This window comes from Talpa occidentalis, unplaced genomic scaffold, assembly GCF_014898055.3.
Source record: "Talpa occidentalis isolate TD23 unplaced genomic scaffold, MPIMG_talOcc4v2.1 talOcc4.8, whole genome shotgun sequence".
Classification (NCBI taxonomy): domain Eukaryota; kingdom Metazoa; phylum Chordata; class Mammalia; order Eulipotyphla; family Talpidae; genus Talpa; species Talpa occidentalis.
Genome location: NW_023605194.1, coordinates 12,288,468 through 12,308,826, shown reverse-complemented (window position 1 = coordinate 12,308,826; position 20,359 = coordinate 12,288,468). Strand labels below are relative to the sequence as shown.

The window sequence follows — 20,359 nt, the reverse complement described above, 5'->3', positions numbered from 1 at the left end:
AAAAAAAAAAATAAATGCTAATAGCATGGTAAAAAAAAAAAAAGATTTTTTCTGAATTTCACAATGACAATTTTTTCCATTTTTTTTTCTTTTTAAAAAATATTTCATTGGAGTAGCATTGAGTCATAACATTATTTTAAGATAGGCTGTAAATTTTTATAAATTCATTGGGTCCTTATATTTTAGAGCCAGAAAGGATACTGAAGTCCAAGGCTGTTGTTTTACATTTAAAGAAACCTAGGTCCAGAAAAGGAAGTGATTTACCTAATGAAACCTCAAATAAATACTTATATTTTTAAGTCTGTCTTAAAGATAAGAGGAGTTTGGAGATCCTTCTGGGGATGGTGTTTCTGTATTCTCCAGTAGTACCACAGCCAGTAGCCAGTAACATGTGGTTACTGAGCACTTGAAATGTGATTAGTGATATCAAGGAACCAAATTTTAAACTTTATTGAATTTCAAATAATTAAATAGTGCATGTGGCTAGTGGGTACCACATTTGACAGAGAGGTTCAGGGATTATAATTTTCATCCCTTACCTATTATAATCTTCCTTGAATATTACACCCCTGCAAATAGAACCTAAAAACCATTTAACAGTCAACTTTTATATACTTTCCTGTTCATCCTTATTGTTGTGATTTTCATATATTGTATTTTCTATTTATGTTGGTATTATTTGGATCTAAATTCTGTAGATTCAAATTTTCATGTAGTACAATTTCCCTTGAGTCTGCAGAATTTCCTTTAGCATTTCTTGGAACTTGGTTCTGCTGGGATTAGTCTTATCTTTTGTCATGCCAGGCCAGTCCTTCAGGAAGTTTCTTGCTAGATTGTAGTTCTCTGGCGGCTCCTCCATTCCTTTATGGGGCAGGAAAGCGTTGAATGCCTATTGTACATTCCAGCCCCCTCCCAATATATTGAAAAGGAGAGGAAATGTTAACCAAAGCCTGTTTTGCAGTTTGTGACCCTATAAACAGGGCCATAGGTCAAGGACATGATTCATTCTGGGTAATTGTGAAAACAAAAGCTCACTTTATAAGTTGAATGTTGTACTCCCTGGATGATTCCCAGGATCCCTGTGGAAAGGATAGAAGAAGTACAGGAAGGAACTTAACTTTCCAGGAATTCATTCATTATGCTCACACTGACAGGTAGAATTCCACCATCCAGCACCAGTTTTGATTTTCCCTTCATGCTTCCCATTGTTCTTAATGTCAAAAAGATCTTCATTGTCAACAAGCGCAGTATTTATAAGATTTATGATTTCTCAAATTATTTCAGTAGAGACAGTGTGGCTAGCCCTATTCTGAATGTACTATGAAAGTCTAAAGTACTGAAATTTCTACACTCAGCACATTATATCTGCCATTGGTTTAGGCCTATGTCTTTGTTGGTCTTTTTAGTGAGCACTCACATCTTAACTTACATTATTCAAGAAAAGCAAATTGATAGTGTTACTAATTTTTTAATGAAATAGTCCATTCATTTGTATGTTACCCAATAGCTTTCAAAACATTTCACTTAGGTTATCTTACCTGACTATAACAACAGTTTTATGAGAGAGGTAGGACGGATACTTGTCCTGCCAATAAAATGGCAGCTCCAAATGGGTTATGACAACACACCTAGAAGTGGGGAGGGGATCAAAGTTATGAGTCTGTTGGATGGGTAGATAGATACACACACATACACACATATCTATCACTGTTATCATTTGATAAATGCTTATTATTATAGGTCAGTTACTCTGCTGAATATTTTAATTGAATTATCTTATTTAATCCTACAACAACCCAGTATGAGAGAGACCTATTCTTATACCCATGTTAAATACAGAGAAACTAAGACAATGAAGTTAAGTAAGGTATGGAAGGCCACACAGCTAGTAAGCATCAGCACTGGAGCTGAGGCTCAAACAGTATGACTTCACAGTTTAGGGTCACAATATAGGTTTTAGGACGTCCCTCTGAACAGTTGTTAGTATGCATACTTGAACCAGTAATTGCTTTGGTCATTTCTTAATAATTTTATTAAATTACTTGCTATTTTTAATAGCAAGTAATAATGATGCTTTTTAACTGTTTCTATAAGTTTATAAGGCAGAAATGATTATTGTTATAGGTTATGGATGATGAAGAGATAATACATGGTGGGGAGGGACATATAAGGTAATCATACTGGTGCCAAGATTTCACAAGGCAGAGTGGCATTCTTCTACTACCAAATAAATCTTGTCCTAGGAGGAGGAGAATGCCTCTGGAAAAAAATGTTATTCAAGGCAGCTAATTATTTGTCAAATGAGGACTTACCCACAGTATGTAAAAGGGCCTACCGTCAGAGGGCAGTCTGTCCAGTGCCAACCAAGCAGGATGATATCGCAGGGAAAACCTCATCGGAACTCAGCTCTGAATGTCCTAACCTGCCTGAACAGGTGTAAATGTTTAGAATTTTGTCTCTAGCTGGAGTTCTCAACTACTTATGCATGTCACCCTGACTCAGATATCCACAACAGCTATGAACATGCTAAATGAGTCCTTGCTCCAAGAGGGCAGAAACCTAAAGATAGTTCCACTCCCAACAAGTAGTTGAATATGAGGACTATTTATAATTGTTCTAAACAGAATTTCACAGATGTGAAACGGTGTAAGGGAAGGTAGAATAAAATCATTTAAATTATTTACAACCTTGAAGGCTATATTCCATGTTGACAAAATAATAGAAGGGCCACTGGGTCTGGTCTTTCCTTCTTGGTAGATAATATCCTTGGGCCTTGGGCAAGTCCTATCACCTCAAAATCATTCTTGCCACGTGGGTCATGCCCTACAGGTTGAATTATAAATCACATCTAATCATCTGTGAGACAAATAGGTAAATTTATCAAATGCTTTTTAAATATTTTTCAAGTACATGAAATATGTGTGATGTGTAATGTACACTGCTTAAACATTAATTTTTCGCCATTGTCATTTGTTGTCATTTTGGTACTTCTGAAGCTTAGTCTCACTTGCACCCAGAGTTGTTTTTCCTTACTCATATTTTCTTTTCCATAGAGCAAATTGGCCAAGAAATGTTGGAAAATCTCAGTCATGACAGAGAAAAGATACAGCGAGCACGTGAACGAGTAAGTAGAAACGACACCATCTTTTTCACAAATTCAGTAAATAAGACATAAAATAAATGGTCTTTGGCACAAGAATAGACAATCACACTGATGTAAGTTCATATGGAAATGGCTGGGATGGAAGAAAGTTGTAGAGTCTGAGGAGGGGGGAAAAGTGCATGGAATGGAGAAAGAATAAACTGATTCTTTGTATCACCATCTGGGAATGCCCTAAGGGAGATATTTTATTTAGCTCTATAGCTGAGAAGAAGGTCATTGAGGGAGATTTTGGAGTCTGTCAAGTCTTTCAGAGTGAAAGCTGTAAAAATACTGTTGTCTCATCTTCCCTCAGTTCATTTTGCTTCTATGCATCACCCTAGGACTTTGCATGTTCATATATTGGAGTTTAATTACCAGATATATATATATTAATATATTCAACTTGGTCAGCCTGTGAGACATGTGCTTTTATATCCAGTTCAAGTATCCAGTTTAAAACTCTTGCGATTATCTAATGTGTGTAACTTCTGAAACTAAGAATTTTGGGAGTTTGTGTAGGTGTCCAAAATATCCTTTGGTATATTTGAGTATTTTTTAAGAATTGGATTTTCTACATCATGAAAGAAAAGTATTGCTTGCCAGTGCACTTTAAAATAAATCCAGTTGCATGAGATTTTTTTGTTGTTGTTCTAATGCTCCTTTTCTCCTTCTAGCTGCGGGAAACAGATGCTAACTTGGGCAAAAGCTCCAGAGTTCTGACAGGGATGTTGCGAAGGTAAGAAGGTAGGGACCTGTCTTCCTCTCTCTCGCTCCTTTTTTTTAAACTATGTTTTTCATCTCATTGCAACTGGGTATTTTCCAAGCATGCCAGCCTCTGCTCTTCGTACCCTATGTCAAGACCCTTTTGAAATGACAGAGCACTGATATTAACTCTTGTTTGGACAGGAACATATACTGAGTAACTTAGATTAGAGGGAAGGCTTGAGCTAGGGGGTTACCTCAAGCTATGGAAAAAATTAGGGTTAGACATGAAGTGTTTTCTCATAGCCTGAGGAAGGCCCCATGGCAGGAGCAGACTGATTTTAGTTTCTGTTTCCATAGCCTCTTCTTACAGGAGGAATGCAGCCCCATGATATTGGCTTTGCTGTCTCTGGCCTTGTTTTTATTTCTCTGTTAAGCACCGCTGTTTGGGGAAACATTTTGTATTTGTGTACACTTCAAGGTGATTTTTTTAAAATTAATATATTACCTCAATTGCTGAATTTGCATGTGTGAACAAACAAATGTTAATGTTTTCAGTGTGTAACTAACCTTTGATTGGTGGAAAATATTCAGGAGAGTATGTGAAAAATGAAGGAGTATAGGTAATCGTTTATCTCTTGTGTTTTGGGGTATTTTTGGAGGGGATAAGTATGTTTTCATTGCTCTGAAAACTGGAGTCTTTTTTTACTTAGGTATGGTCTGCATGCGATTATTTTACATTCAGAATCTACCAAATAACAGTGTCATCTAGTTTATAATCTTCAATTTGGAACTGTGGATAGAAGTGTGAATGAAGGATGTTGAGAATTGTCTCTAGAGTAGCCTAATTGGAATTTGAAAAGAAAAAGAATTTCATTGTCATTGACATTGTGATCATGTATGTATCCATACATAGTTTGCTAAAAGTGTAGTTGCCATGTTAGAGATTACCTATGACCCAATCAGATGTGCAGTAGCTTTGTCTTCAAGGTCAGTGCAATTTCTGTTAGTTTGATCAGTAGCCAGCCAGTGTTCCCGGGACACTTGCAGCCTGTGGTCACCTCTTGCCACATGCCCTTCCCTTTCCCATGAGCAAGGTTCCAACTCAGAGACAGATTCTCTGATTAAGAGTTACATGCAAATGACCTAGAAAAACTCAAAATCCACGCAGGAGAAAAGTGGCAATTGAAAGGAATGCTTCAGTGCCTATAGACAATAAAAAAGAAAAAAAGAGAAAAAACCCCTCTTGCTTCCCTGGGAGGGCCCCGGTGATGTGAGCTGTAACGAATATTCTACGTATGTCTCCGTTTCGTCAAGTCTCATTAAAGAGTCCGTCTGCTTTATGTCAATTGAGCTGTCCAGAAATCATTCATCATTTTTAGTGTAAAAAAAAAATCATGCGGTTATTTAAATAATATCATATTAATATTAAAGTTCAGCTGTCATTTAAGGGTATGGCTTAATCAGATGTAGCATTTAGGAAAAATAGTTTTTTCGGGCACTGTGTGGCTTTCAGGTTGGCAGATTCAAATAAGGATTTATGGGTTTCTAAACCAATGTATTTCTGTCCCTGTTTCTGCTTGATGTACCTCACCCTTTTGTGCAGGACACAGCAGACAGTTATTTCAACAAATAAAGCATCTCCTCATATTGTGTTTGAATAAATTTGCAAGTCATTTAGAGAGGGAGCAGCACAAACAACTTCTGCAATCTTGGACTGAGCTTTCTGGAGGGAAATGGTACTAACGTGGTGGTTTCATAAGCTCACAGAAGAAAATTGCTCTGCTGAAATCTACTTGGGCTTCCCTTTGTAGGCAAAATCAGTCAATCACTGACTCATCTTCTTTTGGGATCTGCCTACAGTAGAAACAGAAACAAAAATGCCCAGATGGACACCCCCTTGCTATGTCTGAGCCAAGGAAACTCTTTAAGCCCACCTGTGCGTATCCAGTAACTGTGTTTGTTGTTGCTGTTTTCTTCAGCCTGGGCACAGCAGGCATCTTGGTATCAGCCATGGTATCCAGGTCCTCTTCATCAGTGTTGTAACCTCACCAAGACTTTGGAAACCAAATACCCATGGTGGTTTTGTCCTAGTTTCTCATTACCCTCCCACGTGATGTGCAGTTTATTCTGGACTTAAGAAAAGGCAAAAATATTTTCCCAGCTCCTTTACTCTGTTATTTTTTATTATCCCCTGGAAAAATCGTTTCTCGAGAAATGGAGGCAGGGTGGATGGGCTGTCTTTTATTGAAGGCTGTGGTGCTGCTTCCTCTGTTTCATTCCTCCCTTGCACGTGGCACTCCCTTCCAAAAGAGGTGAGGTTTTATTTCTGGAAGGGAGGTCACATTCTCTTACTTTTGCTTTTACCAAAATTGCATGGCTCCGCATGTGTCAACAGGTGCTTCTCATTGAAGAAAAGTTATAATCCTGACCCATGTGCTCACCAGTCACTTTCACCAATGTATCAAAGAAATCAACATCCTTTTTGTAAGGTATAGGTCTTCACCTGCATACAATATAACCATTTTTGTTTTCATAGGATGAATTCCGTATGGCCGAGAATGGTTAAGTAATCTACAATATGCTAAACCAAGGGATTATTTAATTTAAAAGAAAGGCTACTGATGACTTTTAATTTTTTTAAGCTCAGTGTTTAAATTTGTAAAATGAGCAAAATGGCATGTCATGGCCCCTCATTTGGGTCATTGTACGTATAGTGAATCATCTATTGTGAAGACAGGTGACAGCAATGTCACCTCAATGCCACCATCTGCTCATAAGTCCTCATGATCCTCTCTGTAAGACTGGGAATAAAAAGGAGTAAGTGGCAGCCATTACCTTTGTGTGAGAGAGGAAATCTTCCTTCTTTTCTTCTTAACTTTTCTGTCTTCTGTGTATTCGCTTCCTCAACAGTATTGAATGCCTTCTTCTAAGACCTTGGGGAATCCTCAAATCAAACCAATGTGATCCTTGCCTTCAAAGTGCTTCAGTTTAGTAGTGATTATGTGCGCCAAAAGTGCTGCAGGAGTTGACAAAATTGTGAGAATGACAAAATTATGCCATTCTCAATGAAGCCATTGAAGATTCTGCAACTCCAATTAATCATGCCTGGTCTTTCAAAAGGGCACAAGGAAAACAGATAGCCAATAGTAAATATGACTTAAATAGCTATAAAACCAGTGTGTCTAAAAAAAATTAGAGAAGTTGAAGGTGATTAATGGAATCATATGTTAAGTTTTTAAAGGAATTAAAGTATGTAGAAAATGTCAAGCCATATTTAGTCTACTGAGATAGAAACTAATTCAAACCAAATAAATTACGCTTCACCTAGCTACTCCAAAAGAAAGAAAACAAAGGAGAAAATTGATCCCTTTAAAATTATAACAGTAAAAGTTGACATCAGAATACAGAGATAGCTGATTTCCTGGAAAGTAATTTTTCTCCTGTCTTGACATAAGATGGAGAGCTACCTAGGGACAAAACATTCATTTCCTGACTCTGCAGACAGTTCTAAATAATGTGGTTTCAGATAATAATGAAAATGGTCGTGAAACAAATGACCATTCATATGGTGACTGAGGCCAAAGAAATGCAGTGAGGCCAAAGAAAGTCATTTTCATTGACTTTCACAAAATTTGACTATTATAATCACTTGTCTTAAAGTGTCACAAGTAGCCCTGGGGGCTTCAGCACTGCTCTTCACACACACACACACACACACACACACACAAACACACATGTCACATGTTTCTGTACATTCGCCTGGGGATCCCCTCTTTAGACTCCACAATGCCGGCCCTGGCAGAAATGAAAACAAGGTTTCAAGATTTTCAGTCCAAAAACTTAAGTCCATATGGCTCTGTTTCTTTATACCCTTGAAGAATTAATAATTTGTCAATAATAGAATGCTTGTTTCTAGAAGGATCTGAAGGATTCCTCAGGAATGTAACACAGTTATAATTTGAGGTCTCCATTGACAGAAATTTGGAAGACATGTTATAACTTTATGTTGACTCACTGGCTGCTGATATGCTGGCAAAGGTTTGCCAACAAACATTTTAGAAACACCTTTCTGTCTGGTTGCCTTCACATCAAATCATTTCCTCTCACCCCACTCTAACTATAATTGCCTCTACAATTTCCACATATTTTTTAAAATTCAAACTATTTCCATTAAAAAGTGAATTTTATTTATCCTCACAGCGTGCCTATAGTAACTTCTTTAAGCAGGTAGCTGATCAGGGGCCTTTTGTAGCAAACTGATAACATAAACCAGACAGATGGTATTAAATGCAGTCGACCTAGATGATACTTTCCATAGATTGCTACTTAATATGTGTATTTTTGTTTAAGCTATTCTGAGTCAATCCGAATAATTACCACCATCATTGCCCTCACATTTTACATTTTAAACATGATCTTGTTGCTTTGGTAGGGTGGCAAGTAAAACATGTAAAAAACATAAATGTACAGTCAATGTTATTTCTAAGGGTAAATATACCAGAAATACCAATGTAAGAGCTTAAAGCTATAGCAATATAATTTTTGAAAGAAGCAGATTAATTCTAAAATTGCCATGACTGTGTGGCTACTTTTAATCTTTTAAAATTCATTATTTTGCCCTCCTTTTTTCCTAGAAAACAATTATATTTTCATTGTTATTATTATAATGTGTTTGAAAATTCAACACTAGAGAGTTTTCAAGACTTGTGAAGAAAATGTCCTTGAAATTTACTCCATTTTTATGCATTGAAAAGCGTGTCTTCTCTCATACTACCTTACATTAACATTTTTTATTTTCTCTGTTTTTTGTTTATCTTGTTCTTCTTTCTTTGTATTTTTTAAATGTATTTTATAATTTTTTTAAAGATTTATTTATTTATTTATTTATTTATTTATTTATGCAAGAACCGGGGTACAGGCCTGATGTGCAGGAGGGTGAAAGGATTCACCAAAGACAGAGCTGGGAACAGAACAGGCAGACTAACAAAATACACTGCTGAGGGGAGCAGCGGGCAAGACAGGAGAGGTCTGCCACGCCATGTGGGATCCTTGCTGGCCAGCCGGGATCAAACCAGAGCTGCAGAGGCTATGAGGCCCTTTCTTTGTCTTTACTAATGACAAACCTAGGCCCTGATCTGAAATTTGTACAGTGAAAAAAAATTTTTTTTTTTCCTGTGGGACCCTCGCTGGTGGCCGGGGATTGAACTGGCACTGCAGAGGCTGCAGGCAGCCTCGCAACCCAGCGCTCTACCGCTGCACCACCAGGGGAGGCCCTGTACAGTGAAATCTTAATCGCTAAGATAATCTCAGCTTTTAATCAAGTGCCTGTTCTTTGAGAATAAAATAATTGAATATGCTGAAGATTCTTCAACCTTAGCAATTTGGGATCTGAGCTCAAATAGCCTACAAAGAGTTTTGTTTTTTTTTAAATCTTTGTCCTTTTAATGTGAGTATATTTTTTTCCGTATACTTGACCCATTGCTTTTGCCCTGTCACCTCCCCAAAGTTAATGTGGGTGGTATTTTTACGAAACTAAAGATTTCTTTATATATGCCTCTCTTAAATAACATCCTTGTGTCAGACATATAAATGAAACATCTAAAGTTATTTGTCAATGATACCGGTTACAGGCATTATTTGATGTGGTCTTTAAGGAACCTATAAATGAGGCATCATTTTCCCCATTTTACAGATGGGATGCAGGGCCGTTAAGTGAACTATCCATCATCAGATACATAGAAGGGCACAGGAGTAGGATATGAATCTATCCGCTGGCTTTTGAGAAGAGCACAAGCAAACTAATATGTTTCATTGTGCAGATGGTTACTGCTCCATGCTATCTGTGGTGTTATTCCATTTCTTCTGTAAAATAGCTGTGGTAGTGAAGAATTTCCCTAAAATAGTCAAATTGTTAGAGTAAACAAAAAACTAAATATTTGTAATGACTAAACAATGTCAGTCACCCCACCTCTCCCCGCACATTTTGCTGGCCTAGAAAATTCAGAAATTTTAAGAACCATCTTCTACACTAGTGTCTTTTAATAACAAATACACTGTTACGTAAGCACTCACGGTTACCACCTAAGCGTCAGGCACTGTGCTAGGCACTTGTTATCCATTATCTTGCTTAAGCTCATGAAAACTCTGTAATTACCCTCATTTTAAGAAATAAAGAACTGTCGCTGTCAAGAACCGGCTATCCATAAGCATTCAGTCTCTGGAGCCCATTTTTCCTACTGCATTAAACTCCTTTTTCTATGGAGAATAAGGAGCTGCACAGATTGTCAGACGCCCATGCTGGGTAGGTAGATGATTGCTCTTGAAATTGATGATCAACCCCAGCCTCCCACATCCCACCACATAGAATGAGCTGAAGGCACACAGTCTAGTCTGTGCAGAAGCTGATGTGTCCAGGGCACCCCCGATGAGTGTGCTTTTATGGAGTCCCATAGAATCCTTTTGTTTTTGAGCATGGGCTGGGTGGCATTCATTAGAACCCACCGCAAGAGATGAGTCTGTAATCCCCTCACCTCCAGTGTCTGGCAGGTGTCATTGTCAGGGGGTTTTACTTTTAAAATCTCACTTTGTATCACCTGCAACCTTTTCCTCATTGGGGAAAACAACCCCAACTTTGTTTAATTATTCAAAATGAAATCTGTGTCTGCATCACGAGGCATACACCTTAGATAAGAGACAGACTCGGAGGCACATGGTGTCTGCTGCTTTCTGGCTATTAACTTCTGGCAAAAATATCACTCTCTTTATCTCAGTATCCCCATCTGTAAACCAGAAATCACGTGATCCTGACCTCAGACTCCCTTATGAGAGCTGATACATGTGAAGCACATACAACAGTGTTGCCGACTACATTATAGAGTTTCAATAAAGATTGAAATGTTGGTTATCAGCATCATCATTGCTTTAAAAAATAACAAAAGCAGGAAGCAAGGACTAAACTCTAAATACTGATTAAGTTATTTTAGATTGATAGATTTTTCTATTGAGATATAATCTACATAGGACATTGTGTTAGCCTTAGGTGTACAACATAATAATTTGATACATGTATCTTTTGTAAAATTATCACTACGTTAAATTTAGCTAATACCCAGCACCACAAATAGTTGTAACTCCTGTGATGAGAACTTTCAGTCTGTTCTCTTCGAGTGGGTGAATTTTAAGTTGGTATTTTTTACATTTCCTTCTTTTCATTCCCGGCTTTCCCTAGTCATTATTATAAATTGAAGAGTTAACAATATTAGAAATGAAATCCCTCCCTTCTTGGTTTATTTCTGTGCTGGCTCCACCTCTCTCCCTCTTCACTCCCTCGGATCTTCCCAAAGGCCAGTGCATCCCTATGGGGACCGTTGAGGGGGGGAGCTCCTTAGTGGGTTCCTATGTCTTTTCTTCCCCTCCTGCATCCTTCTAAATATTATTTGCCAATTTAGCTTCCAAAGTGCAAAACTCAGATTGATATTTCCCTACGAGGTACCCCTCATTGTTCCCTGTCACCTGCAGACAGGTGTCCCCCTCAGCCACGGTGATCCAGCGAGCTTCCTAGCCTTGTTTGCTTACTCCTTCTAGACAAGTGCTGTGTCTCCACTGACGTTAGGTGCTTCCCATCCCCAAAGCTGCACTTACCTCTTCAGTAATTCTTTACTTTAGGCCTTTTTTTGTTACTGCTACCTGGGAATGCTCTCCTTTCTCAGCATGTATTGGTCAGGAAACTTCTGGGTGCAAGTGATAGAAACCCAGATGAAGCTGGCTACCAAAACCCAGGACATATGTTGCCTCATTTGTGAATAGTTCAAGAGCAGGAACACCTTGAAATACAGTGTAATCTAAGGGTCCAAGCAGTATCATCAGGTATTTCCACCTCTCAGCTCTTTTGTGTATGGGTTTTCTTTCTTTCTCTCCTAGTAGAGAGAAGACTTTTGCCAGCCCTCTTGGTGACACACAGTGAATGTAGCAAATTTTCCTTCCCAACAGTTTCAACAAAAGTCACAGCATAGGGTCTGAAAGGTTCTGGTTGGCTCTGGTTTGGTAAAATACCACTAATATATGAGCCGATGTATTTTTTTTTTAATTTATACATACAAGAACTGGGATGTAGGCCAGAGGTACAGGGAGTGAGAGGACTCACCAGAGACAGAGTGGGGAGCAGAACAGGAAAATCTACTGAAATACACTGCTGAGGGGAGCAGCGGGCAAGACAGGAGACTTTTGCTGCACCGGGTGGGTCACCTCCCTGGTCAGGCATTGAACTCAGGCCACGGTGGCTGGTGATAGCTTGACAGTGCTGAGACTTTAACCCCTGTGCCACCAGGGAAACCCCCCCCCCCACAAGCTGATGTATTAACTGTACAACCTCATTCAGGGGGTAGACACTGAGAAAGAATGAAGTATAGTTTCCTCCCCAAATCCAGGGCTTTTCCTAAACAGGAGAATAGCTATTAGGTGGGGGTGGGGGTGCGGAATAAAAGAATTACCTTGAGAATGTTCCAGGTAATTTTTGTGTATTCTCTGGATCTCAGGTAGAATACCCCCTCTCCATCAAGCCTTCATCGGTCTCCCAGCCAGAAATGATTTGTCTTTGCTATGATCCTTCACAGATGTTTGTACCAGTCTCCTGCTTTCTGATGTGTGTATTTTACTTATTAACAACTGTGTCTTAATTTTCTTCTCAGCCCTTTTTACCTCATCCCCAAAAGCAACTTTTACTGTTCTGATAATAGTATGCAACCAACTAGAATAAATAAAGGAGAAAAATCCAAGTGAAAGAAAAATGAAACAAACCAGGGAGTCTTTTTTGTACCCTCCTAGCATGGACTTTCAACAACTCCCATACAGATATCCACTCAGGTTGGAAGTGTCCTACCTGAAAGTGAAGCAGGAAACACAGAGGATCCAGTGTTTTGTAAAGTAAAAATTATCTTTAGCTGAGATCACACACATGGCCTTTCTTACCATGAAGATGGGCCCGGCCCGTGATGGAAGTTACTGGATGCTGGTAACAGGCACACCCATGCCTTGCAGTGTCTGTTCTCTGGATTGCAAACCCTCAAGATCAGGAGCCTCTTCATATGTAGTTCAGGGCCATGTAACCTGGCTCAGGCCTACCCGAAGAGTAGCCTTTGGAAGAACAGCTTTCAGAGTGGCTACCTGGCTTCCCCTGGATATCAGTTAGTATAAGTTAGTTATAAATCCTAAAAGTTTTTACCTACAGCCCTTCAGCTCCAAGGTAAATGTGTTCATTCAAAATAAGTAACTTCACAGAAACAGAATACTTTGTTCATTTCTAATCACAATAGAAAAGCATCTTACATTTTTCTCAGTTGTGAACCACAATTTGACCTAATTCTTGAGTTAGGTTTCTTTTTGTGATTTCTTTAATTTTTTTTCCCCAGGATCCTTGCCATTCTTGAATGTGATATAGAATCCGAAGGGCACGCTTTACCTTCCCCATCAATACTTTCTTTGAACAGCCTTGAGCTAACAACTCTAAGTAAGGAGCCCTAGGTCCTCCTTATAAACAAGCCCCTCCTTGTACATGGCTATTTATTAACATAAGCCCTCGACAAGCATCTTATAATTCCAGGCCCATACGCCACATACCACTGTCTGCCCCATCGTTGGTGGAGGAAGGCCTTGACCATCTGTTTCATTAAATGCCAGAAGCAGTGAATAATATCTGAACTTTATAAAGAAAGTGTCAGGGCTTCGTCCTTCATAAATCTCCCCTCCTGCCACTGCCACCACCACCACCGTCACCACTGCCACCACCACCACTGCCGCCACCATGTTTTTTGTTTGAACGCTCACATTGTAAATTAGTGTATTCACACATCAATTTTAAAAGGCTCGCTGTGTTATGAGATTGGACAAAGCAAGCTCAGTAACAGCTCATGGACAGTGCAGGTGGTCGAGCGAGCTGCTACCCAGATCAAAAGTCAAACAACTGTGAATCTTCTTTTGAAAGTGCAGTTAGGGAGACAAGGAAAGTCTTATCTGCACAAACAAGAACGAGTTATAGATATACATCACAAATGCAGGCGGACAAAAGGGGGTTTCATAATCTTGCTGGATAAGAAAACCTAATGCTGACAATTCTGAGGGCATCTCTAGAATATGTAGTATGTTGTTTTAGAGGTTTTTTCTTTCTCTTTTTTTGGTAAAATTAGTCTTTTATTGTGCAGCAATTGATAATTATTATTTATGCTTTGGTGCTGTTTCCAAAGTAGATGACACTTTTTTAAAGCCACCTTTGGGGGCAGGAAATTGTTCCTCTTCATGGTTGCATTTTATTTTTCGGCAACATTTAAGGACAGACTCCTATTTATACCACACAAGCAGTTTTGTCTGCTGTAAACAAAGTAAGTGGCTGGGAACTGTGCTTTCCCAGAAATGTTTTCCAGGGAAGCCATAATAAGAAACAACTGTGCACATCTTGAGACTTTGTCATCTAGGTATTAAGAAAGAATTCTTTTCTTTTATGGAAATAAAAAACACGGTAAAGAACTAAATTAAATGTCCAAAATGTAATGAAAGTATTTCTTCAGTGGCAAAAGTTGGACCACCTCGTTAGCATTCACTGAGCTTGTTTTCTCTATTTTAAGTTGTCTCTAACATTTTTTGACAAGATAGAGACTGTAATGACAGGAGGCATAATCATTTTTTTTTACCTCAATGTCCCTTTTAGGAAGGTAGGAGTTGTTTTGGGCAAAATTAGATGAAGGACCTTAGAACAAAAATAGGAATATCAATGGGGGGGAAAAAAAAAACCTTGAATGGTAAATTTTACCAACATTTTTAAAAAGAGGAGTGGCATTATGGAAGAACAGCACACCGGTGTCCTGTACAGTTAGTTTTCCTAGGAAAAAGCATTCCACTTCCCGTTTTCTGATGCCTTCATGATTTGATGAAGCAAAAAAATTTACCTTTTGAGTTCCAGTGTGGGTTCAAGTTGCCTGAATCAGGTCTCAGGTGCTTTCTTGAAGCTGCCCTTTCTGTCTTGAGCCACAGGCAGTGGGCCCCCTCCTGAGGTGGGCTTCCAAGACTCTGAACCACCAGTTTTTCAGAAGTTTATGTGTGTGTATATATGCATGTTTCTGGGAATTTTCCAGAAAACTTCTAAATAGTCTACAATCAGCTCCCAAATCAAAAAGAGAAATCCTTACAGAACTGTGTACAATGTTCTAGGTAAATACCATTTAACTCTTTTGCTACTCTGGCCTACAAAGGACACTTAATTTGAATTTCCCATAATGTTTAAGAGGAAAATGTATAGGGCTGCCTTTTGGGAAATAGGATGATTTATCAAAATATATTTTAAAATCAAAAATCAATTCTTAAAGACAATTATAGCAATTAAAATTTATATCAGGCCTTATGGTTTCTAAAGCACATTCACATCTGTTATTTTATTTAATCTTCATAAGCACTCTGTGCACTGATGTTATTTTCATTACCCTTTTGTTAGAGATAATTGAGTCCTGCAGCCATTGAGTCTTGTTCAAAGTCATTTCATAAAGATGGGACAGAACTTAAACCAATACCCTGGTTTTAACCACTGAAACCATGTTCTTAGCAACATTTTATCGGGAACACAAGCAGCAGCACCTTCTTCAACAGCAAATATTTCATGTTTGCTGTAAAAGAAAATATGTTCAACAAACTCAGAACCTTACTCAGAAGTAGCTTGGTTTATTTAGAAACAGCAATCCATAGTATTATGTTTTATGGTAGGTAAGAGATAAATGCAATAAGCAATGACAGGAAAAAGAAATCTCTGTGGTCAGGTGAGACTTTAATAGATGACAAGTGTCTGGGCTTGAAAGTTATCATCTAATTATTCACCCATGTATTCTGTATGTTGCTTCCCTTTTATGGCAACTTCAAGGTATTAACTCCCAGCAGTAGAATTTGAATGGTGGGTAGGTGGTGTTGGAAAGATCTGTTTGCCACAACTGTGTTGTGGGCACATAGGAAGTTAAACAACTTTTAACTGCATCTGCTGATTAAACTACTATGATCCAAAGACTTATTGAGGATTATTTTTAATTGCAATGGAATTTAATACTTTCTTCAAGCAAATAAAGAAGGCTAGCAGTCACCTAAATAGTTCATAATTGTAAACAATTATGAAAAATTTCTTCATGCATTTTATCCCAATTTTAGAAAGATACTGAGAATTTTTATGCACTTTCTTGGCTAAAATCACCTATTTATCAATTTTATGGCCTTTGAGACTATGCTGCATATTGACTATACATATAATTCATGAATAGATGCAAAGAATGTTGGCAGAGAGCATGAATCATTTTATTGTAGCATATTAATTATTTGATAAGTGTGTCATTTTAAAGCACTGAATTTTTTCACATATTCCAGTGTAACCTTTTTCATCAAATGGGCTTATAGAAATTTAGTTAGTAGAAAACTTACCCAGTCAATAAAGAAAAGCATTCATTTTCCATTCTGTATACATGATCTGAAGCCACAGCCTTTTAGGTCTTTAATCTGTTTGTTCAAGGCCAAGCTATTTATATGGATAATTTTTAAAGCTTCTGTATAAAGAAAAAAAGAACATTTTATTTATTCACTGGGGTTTTTATATGCCTTGAAATTGCATAGATAAAGTATTTTCAAGCTCATGGATCTGGAGGAGATAAAAGGTCTCTTATTTTATAAGGCTTTATGTAAGCTTTTCAAATGTAGTTTTCTCATGGCTAGAATTTTTTAAATAAAACATTATTTCACTATTGTAATTGGAGTTTGATGTGGGCATCTTTTTCCTTCTCTGAATTGCATGTTAAATTATATGTTTAAGATAGTTTTTATTGCATTTTACCGCCTGGATTTTAATAGTCCTCTTGTTGGAGAAATTAATTTACCAATCCTCATTTTTAGCATTGAACAAGATTTCAATATAACTAGGTGTGAATAACACAAAAATAAGACTTAAGAGACAAAAAATGAAAGGTATAACTTAATTTTTCCACATATTGGTGTAAAGATGAAAAATTATTTATGCCCGCCTCCCCTCTTAAGAACTTGTGCTAAGCCTGGTAAACCTGTAGGAAGAAGAAACATTTTTGAACCCTGGGGCAATAGGCCCCAGACCAGATTCCAGTGAACATTAGCTGCTGTTTAGCTCTGCCCTGTCAGGGCCAAGAAACAGCTTTCCCTGGCTGGAGCATTCCCAAGCCATCCCGGCCATCAGACAGGTGGGGAATAAATATTGTACAACGGTGGGACGTTGAAGAGCAGGCTCCTGATCCCCAGGACTCAATTTGGACAGGCTTCAATTGCAGCAAACAGGTGTTCCTGGGAGGAACCGTCCTCAGGTGGCTGGGGGGTGCCATTCTTTCACACACATAAAAAGTTCCACTTCCCTCTGCCCGCAGGAAAATTAGAATTAACTACAGCCTTTTCTTTTGAAATGGAAAAAGAGAAATAAAAACATGGCACCAGGTTTTGGCTCTGACTGGATTTCCATGGAGCATGTAATCTATGATGAATGATGAGAATTCTCGAAGCAAAGGATCCTTGTAGTTGACAACAGTGAAAATATTGTAAAAGCTGAATGAATGCTAAGAACCTTTTTACCAAAGGCTGTACCTAGGAAATGGAATCGCCTTTTCTTCTATTATTCATTGGTTCATTCACCAAATATTTATTTTGTGAGCGCTTGTGATTGTCTAAACACTAGGCTAAGTGCTGGGGATAGTGGCTAAGACAGAAAAAGGCCCTGCCGTCAAGGGAGCTTAGCCTAAGTTGTAATAATAATCATCCTTTAGAACATGAAAGTGAATCTGAGTCGTCTTTAGGAAACTGGATGAAAAGTAGTTGCCGGCATCAGAGAGTTCTTTTTCTGTAATATCATCACATTGAGGATATCACTAGCATTTTATTTGGGGACATTCTTTAAAAAAAATCACATTTTTCCTATAAAACATGAAATGGTAATATTAAAAGAAAATTTTTAAGAACAAAATAGTTTTTCATCTATCTTGAATCAAGCTTCTCCCTTAATAGAAATATTCCCTCTGATTCTTTAGTCCTAGTACACAGAGTTATATTGCTTTTTCCATTTAATATTGCACCTGAAATATGTTTAAGTATCCACATCATCTCTGTAGTTTTATTTTTCCTAATTAAGAAAATCTAATAATAGGAGGTTTTTATTTTATAGAAAAAAAAAAAAACCTCCATCAAGAAGCGGGGGGGGGGGGGAGTTATCCATAACCACCCTGGTGAGAGATAGCACTATTGATGCCATATTTCACTCCATTTTTTTCTATGTACATCTCTATACATTTTATTTTATTTATCTAACTGATGTTATTCACACATGCAATTTTATGTTCCCTTGTTTGTACTGAGGTCATATTGAAAGCATTTTCCCTGCCATGAAGAATTCTCCATAAACATACATCTAAGGACATAAGAACCTACTCCCCCCAAATCATATACAGTGTTGTAAACCAGTTACCTCAAAAGAAAAAAAAATTAAATAAACTTTTCACAATTCTTACTTATGGTGGCTGTAAAATATTCTCATAGGTATATTTCTTTTATGTGAAACATTTAGGTTTTTTCCTCCCTTTTTGCTACACATTGATGCCTGTGTCTTCAGTCGGAGATTATATTTGTTGCTCACCAGGGCATTTTTGAAGAGGATAAATGCACATCTCATTTAGTACTTCCCCACAGTTGAGTTCTTAATTTTCTAATCTTATGGTCAACTGCTATATATCTTCAAGTGAGCTTTTCAAGAAAAAAATATGATTTGGGTAAATTCTGATCATTGCATATGTGAGAATTACCACCAGTAGTTAAGTGTGTGACACACCCATACAAGTATGTCTGTATACAACTATGTATACTGCGCTGGGTGTGATATTTTTAGATCCTACCATTCTTAGGAATCTGTAGATGTTGAGATGTCATCTTTTGGCATTGAGCACTTGAGATAGCAGAAGGGTGGGCCAATTTATATGTTTGTGAGTTTTGTTTGTTTGCTTTGGTGTGGTTTGTTTATTTTGATTTGAGTACACAGTCTACCCAGGATGTATCTACACATAGGGGTCCTTTTGACTTCTTTGGCATAGATCACAAGATCAAATTCGGATCTTCCCTCTACCCCTTGGGAGAGTTTCCTTTAATGAATTTATTTAATTTAATTGGATTATCGCTCTATTTCTAGTCTTACGACCTTGCACTTTTTACTAGTAGCAGACTTTGTAGGAGGTAGGCTACTGCTTACGTGTTTCAGCCCAATCCATTTCTCTTTTTTGTAGTACTAGAAAATCCTGCCAGGCTCTGGCAATTGGTGATATTTTAGTGTCGTAAATTTTCTTCGTTTCAACATTAATTTCAATAGATGCACTCAGGAGCCATCAACCAGGCACCATTTTAAACTGGAAACTGTGGGTTATCTTTAAAATGCCCCAGATAAGGGACCATACAAACCATTTCTATAGCTCAACCCTTGGGCCTGTATGCCTGGGTGGTCTTGTTTTAACTGTTGCTATTTAATTATTGATGATTTACTGACACAAGGCATGGAAGCCTTAGGGAAAATGAAATCCCACATGCCAGTTTCTTTAGATGAATCTTCTTTGAAGTTTAAGTGTCCCTCTGAGTAATATAGTGAGGCAGGATTTAGGGAGTCATTCCAAATACAGCTTAGGAAAGTCAGTCACGTTATATTCATTGGTGGAATCTACTGGTGCATCTTGAAGATGATCTTCACATCATAACAGCGCCATACAAGCCCATCTGTGGTAGCCCAGGCATCCTCACACATTTCCAGACCCCACATTTCTCTTTTCTATCCCATCCAAGAAAAAGTCTAAGTTCCAGCAATAAAAATATCTTATATATGGAAACTGATTTCTCCTACAATGCTCCTATACTAGGAAGCACATATTAGGCAAATGCTCATTCATTCCACTGGTATATGCAGGGAAGTTGGTTGGGTGTGTAGGGATGAAGATGAGTCTTGTCTTCAAGAAACGTGCATCCTAAGCAGAAAGAGTTAAGATGTGCAAAAGGAAAGATCACTCAAGATGGCTGAAGATTAGAAGCCACAATGCACAATACCCTGAGACTGGAGCCATCAGGAAGGGTTTCATGGAAGACGTGGCATTTTTAGTGACCTTTGAAGGAAGGGTGAGACTTACCCGCATAAAGTTAGAAGGAATTAAGGAAACAGCACAAACAAAAACAAAAGGTTGCACCTTGAAGGTGGGCATGGCAGGTAATTTAGATGAGGTCTTTTTGGTCGACATTATTTTTGCCTTTTGTTTTCTGATGTGCCCATTTTAACAAACAGTAAGGGTGCATCGCCTCATAGTATGTTTGTGGTTATACACAGCTGTCATGTTCTCGTCTCCACCCTCTACCAGAGAGAGAAGATCCTGGCTATGTTATAAAGATGTGAAATTGTAGGGTCTACCTTTTTTCACCATCCTTATTCCTTGCTGAGCACCTGCTCTGTACTCTGCA

At 38.0% G+C, this 20,359-nt stretch overlaps 1 protein-coding gene across 4 annotated transcripts in view; it reads left to right on the top strand.

The window, feature by feature from the left end:
* Positions 1-20,359, top strand: part of VTI1A (vesicle transport through interaction with t-SNAREs 1A) — a 322,364-nt gene that overhangs the window by 185,050 nt on the left and 116,955 nt on the right. For 2 of the 4 annotated variants that reach the window (XM_054690631.1, XM_037497303.2), the window contains 2 exons: positions 3,054-3,124; positions 3,817-3,878. In XM_054690631.1, coding sequence (XP_054546606.1) covers positions 3,054-3,124; positions 3,817-3,878 — 133 coding nt within the window. Of the gene's footprint in view, positions 1-3,053; positions 3,125-3,816; positions 3,887-20,359 lie in introns of all 4 variants that reach the window. The other 2 variants (XM_054690630.1, XM_054690632.1) reach the window with 1 other exon arrangement.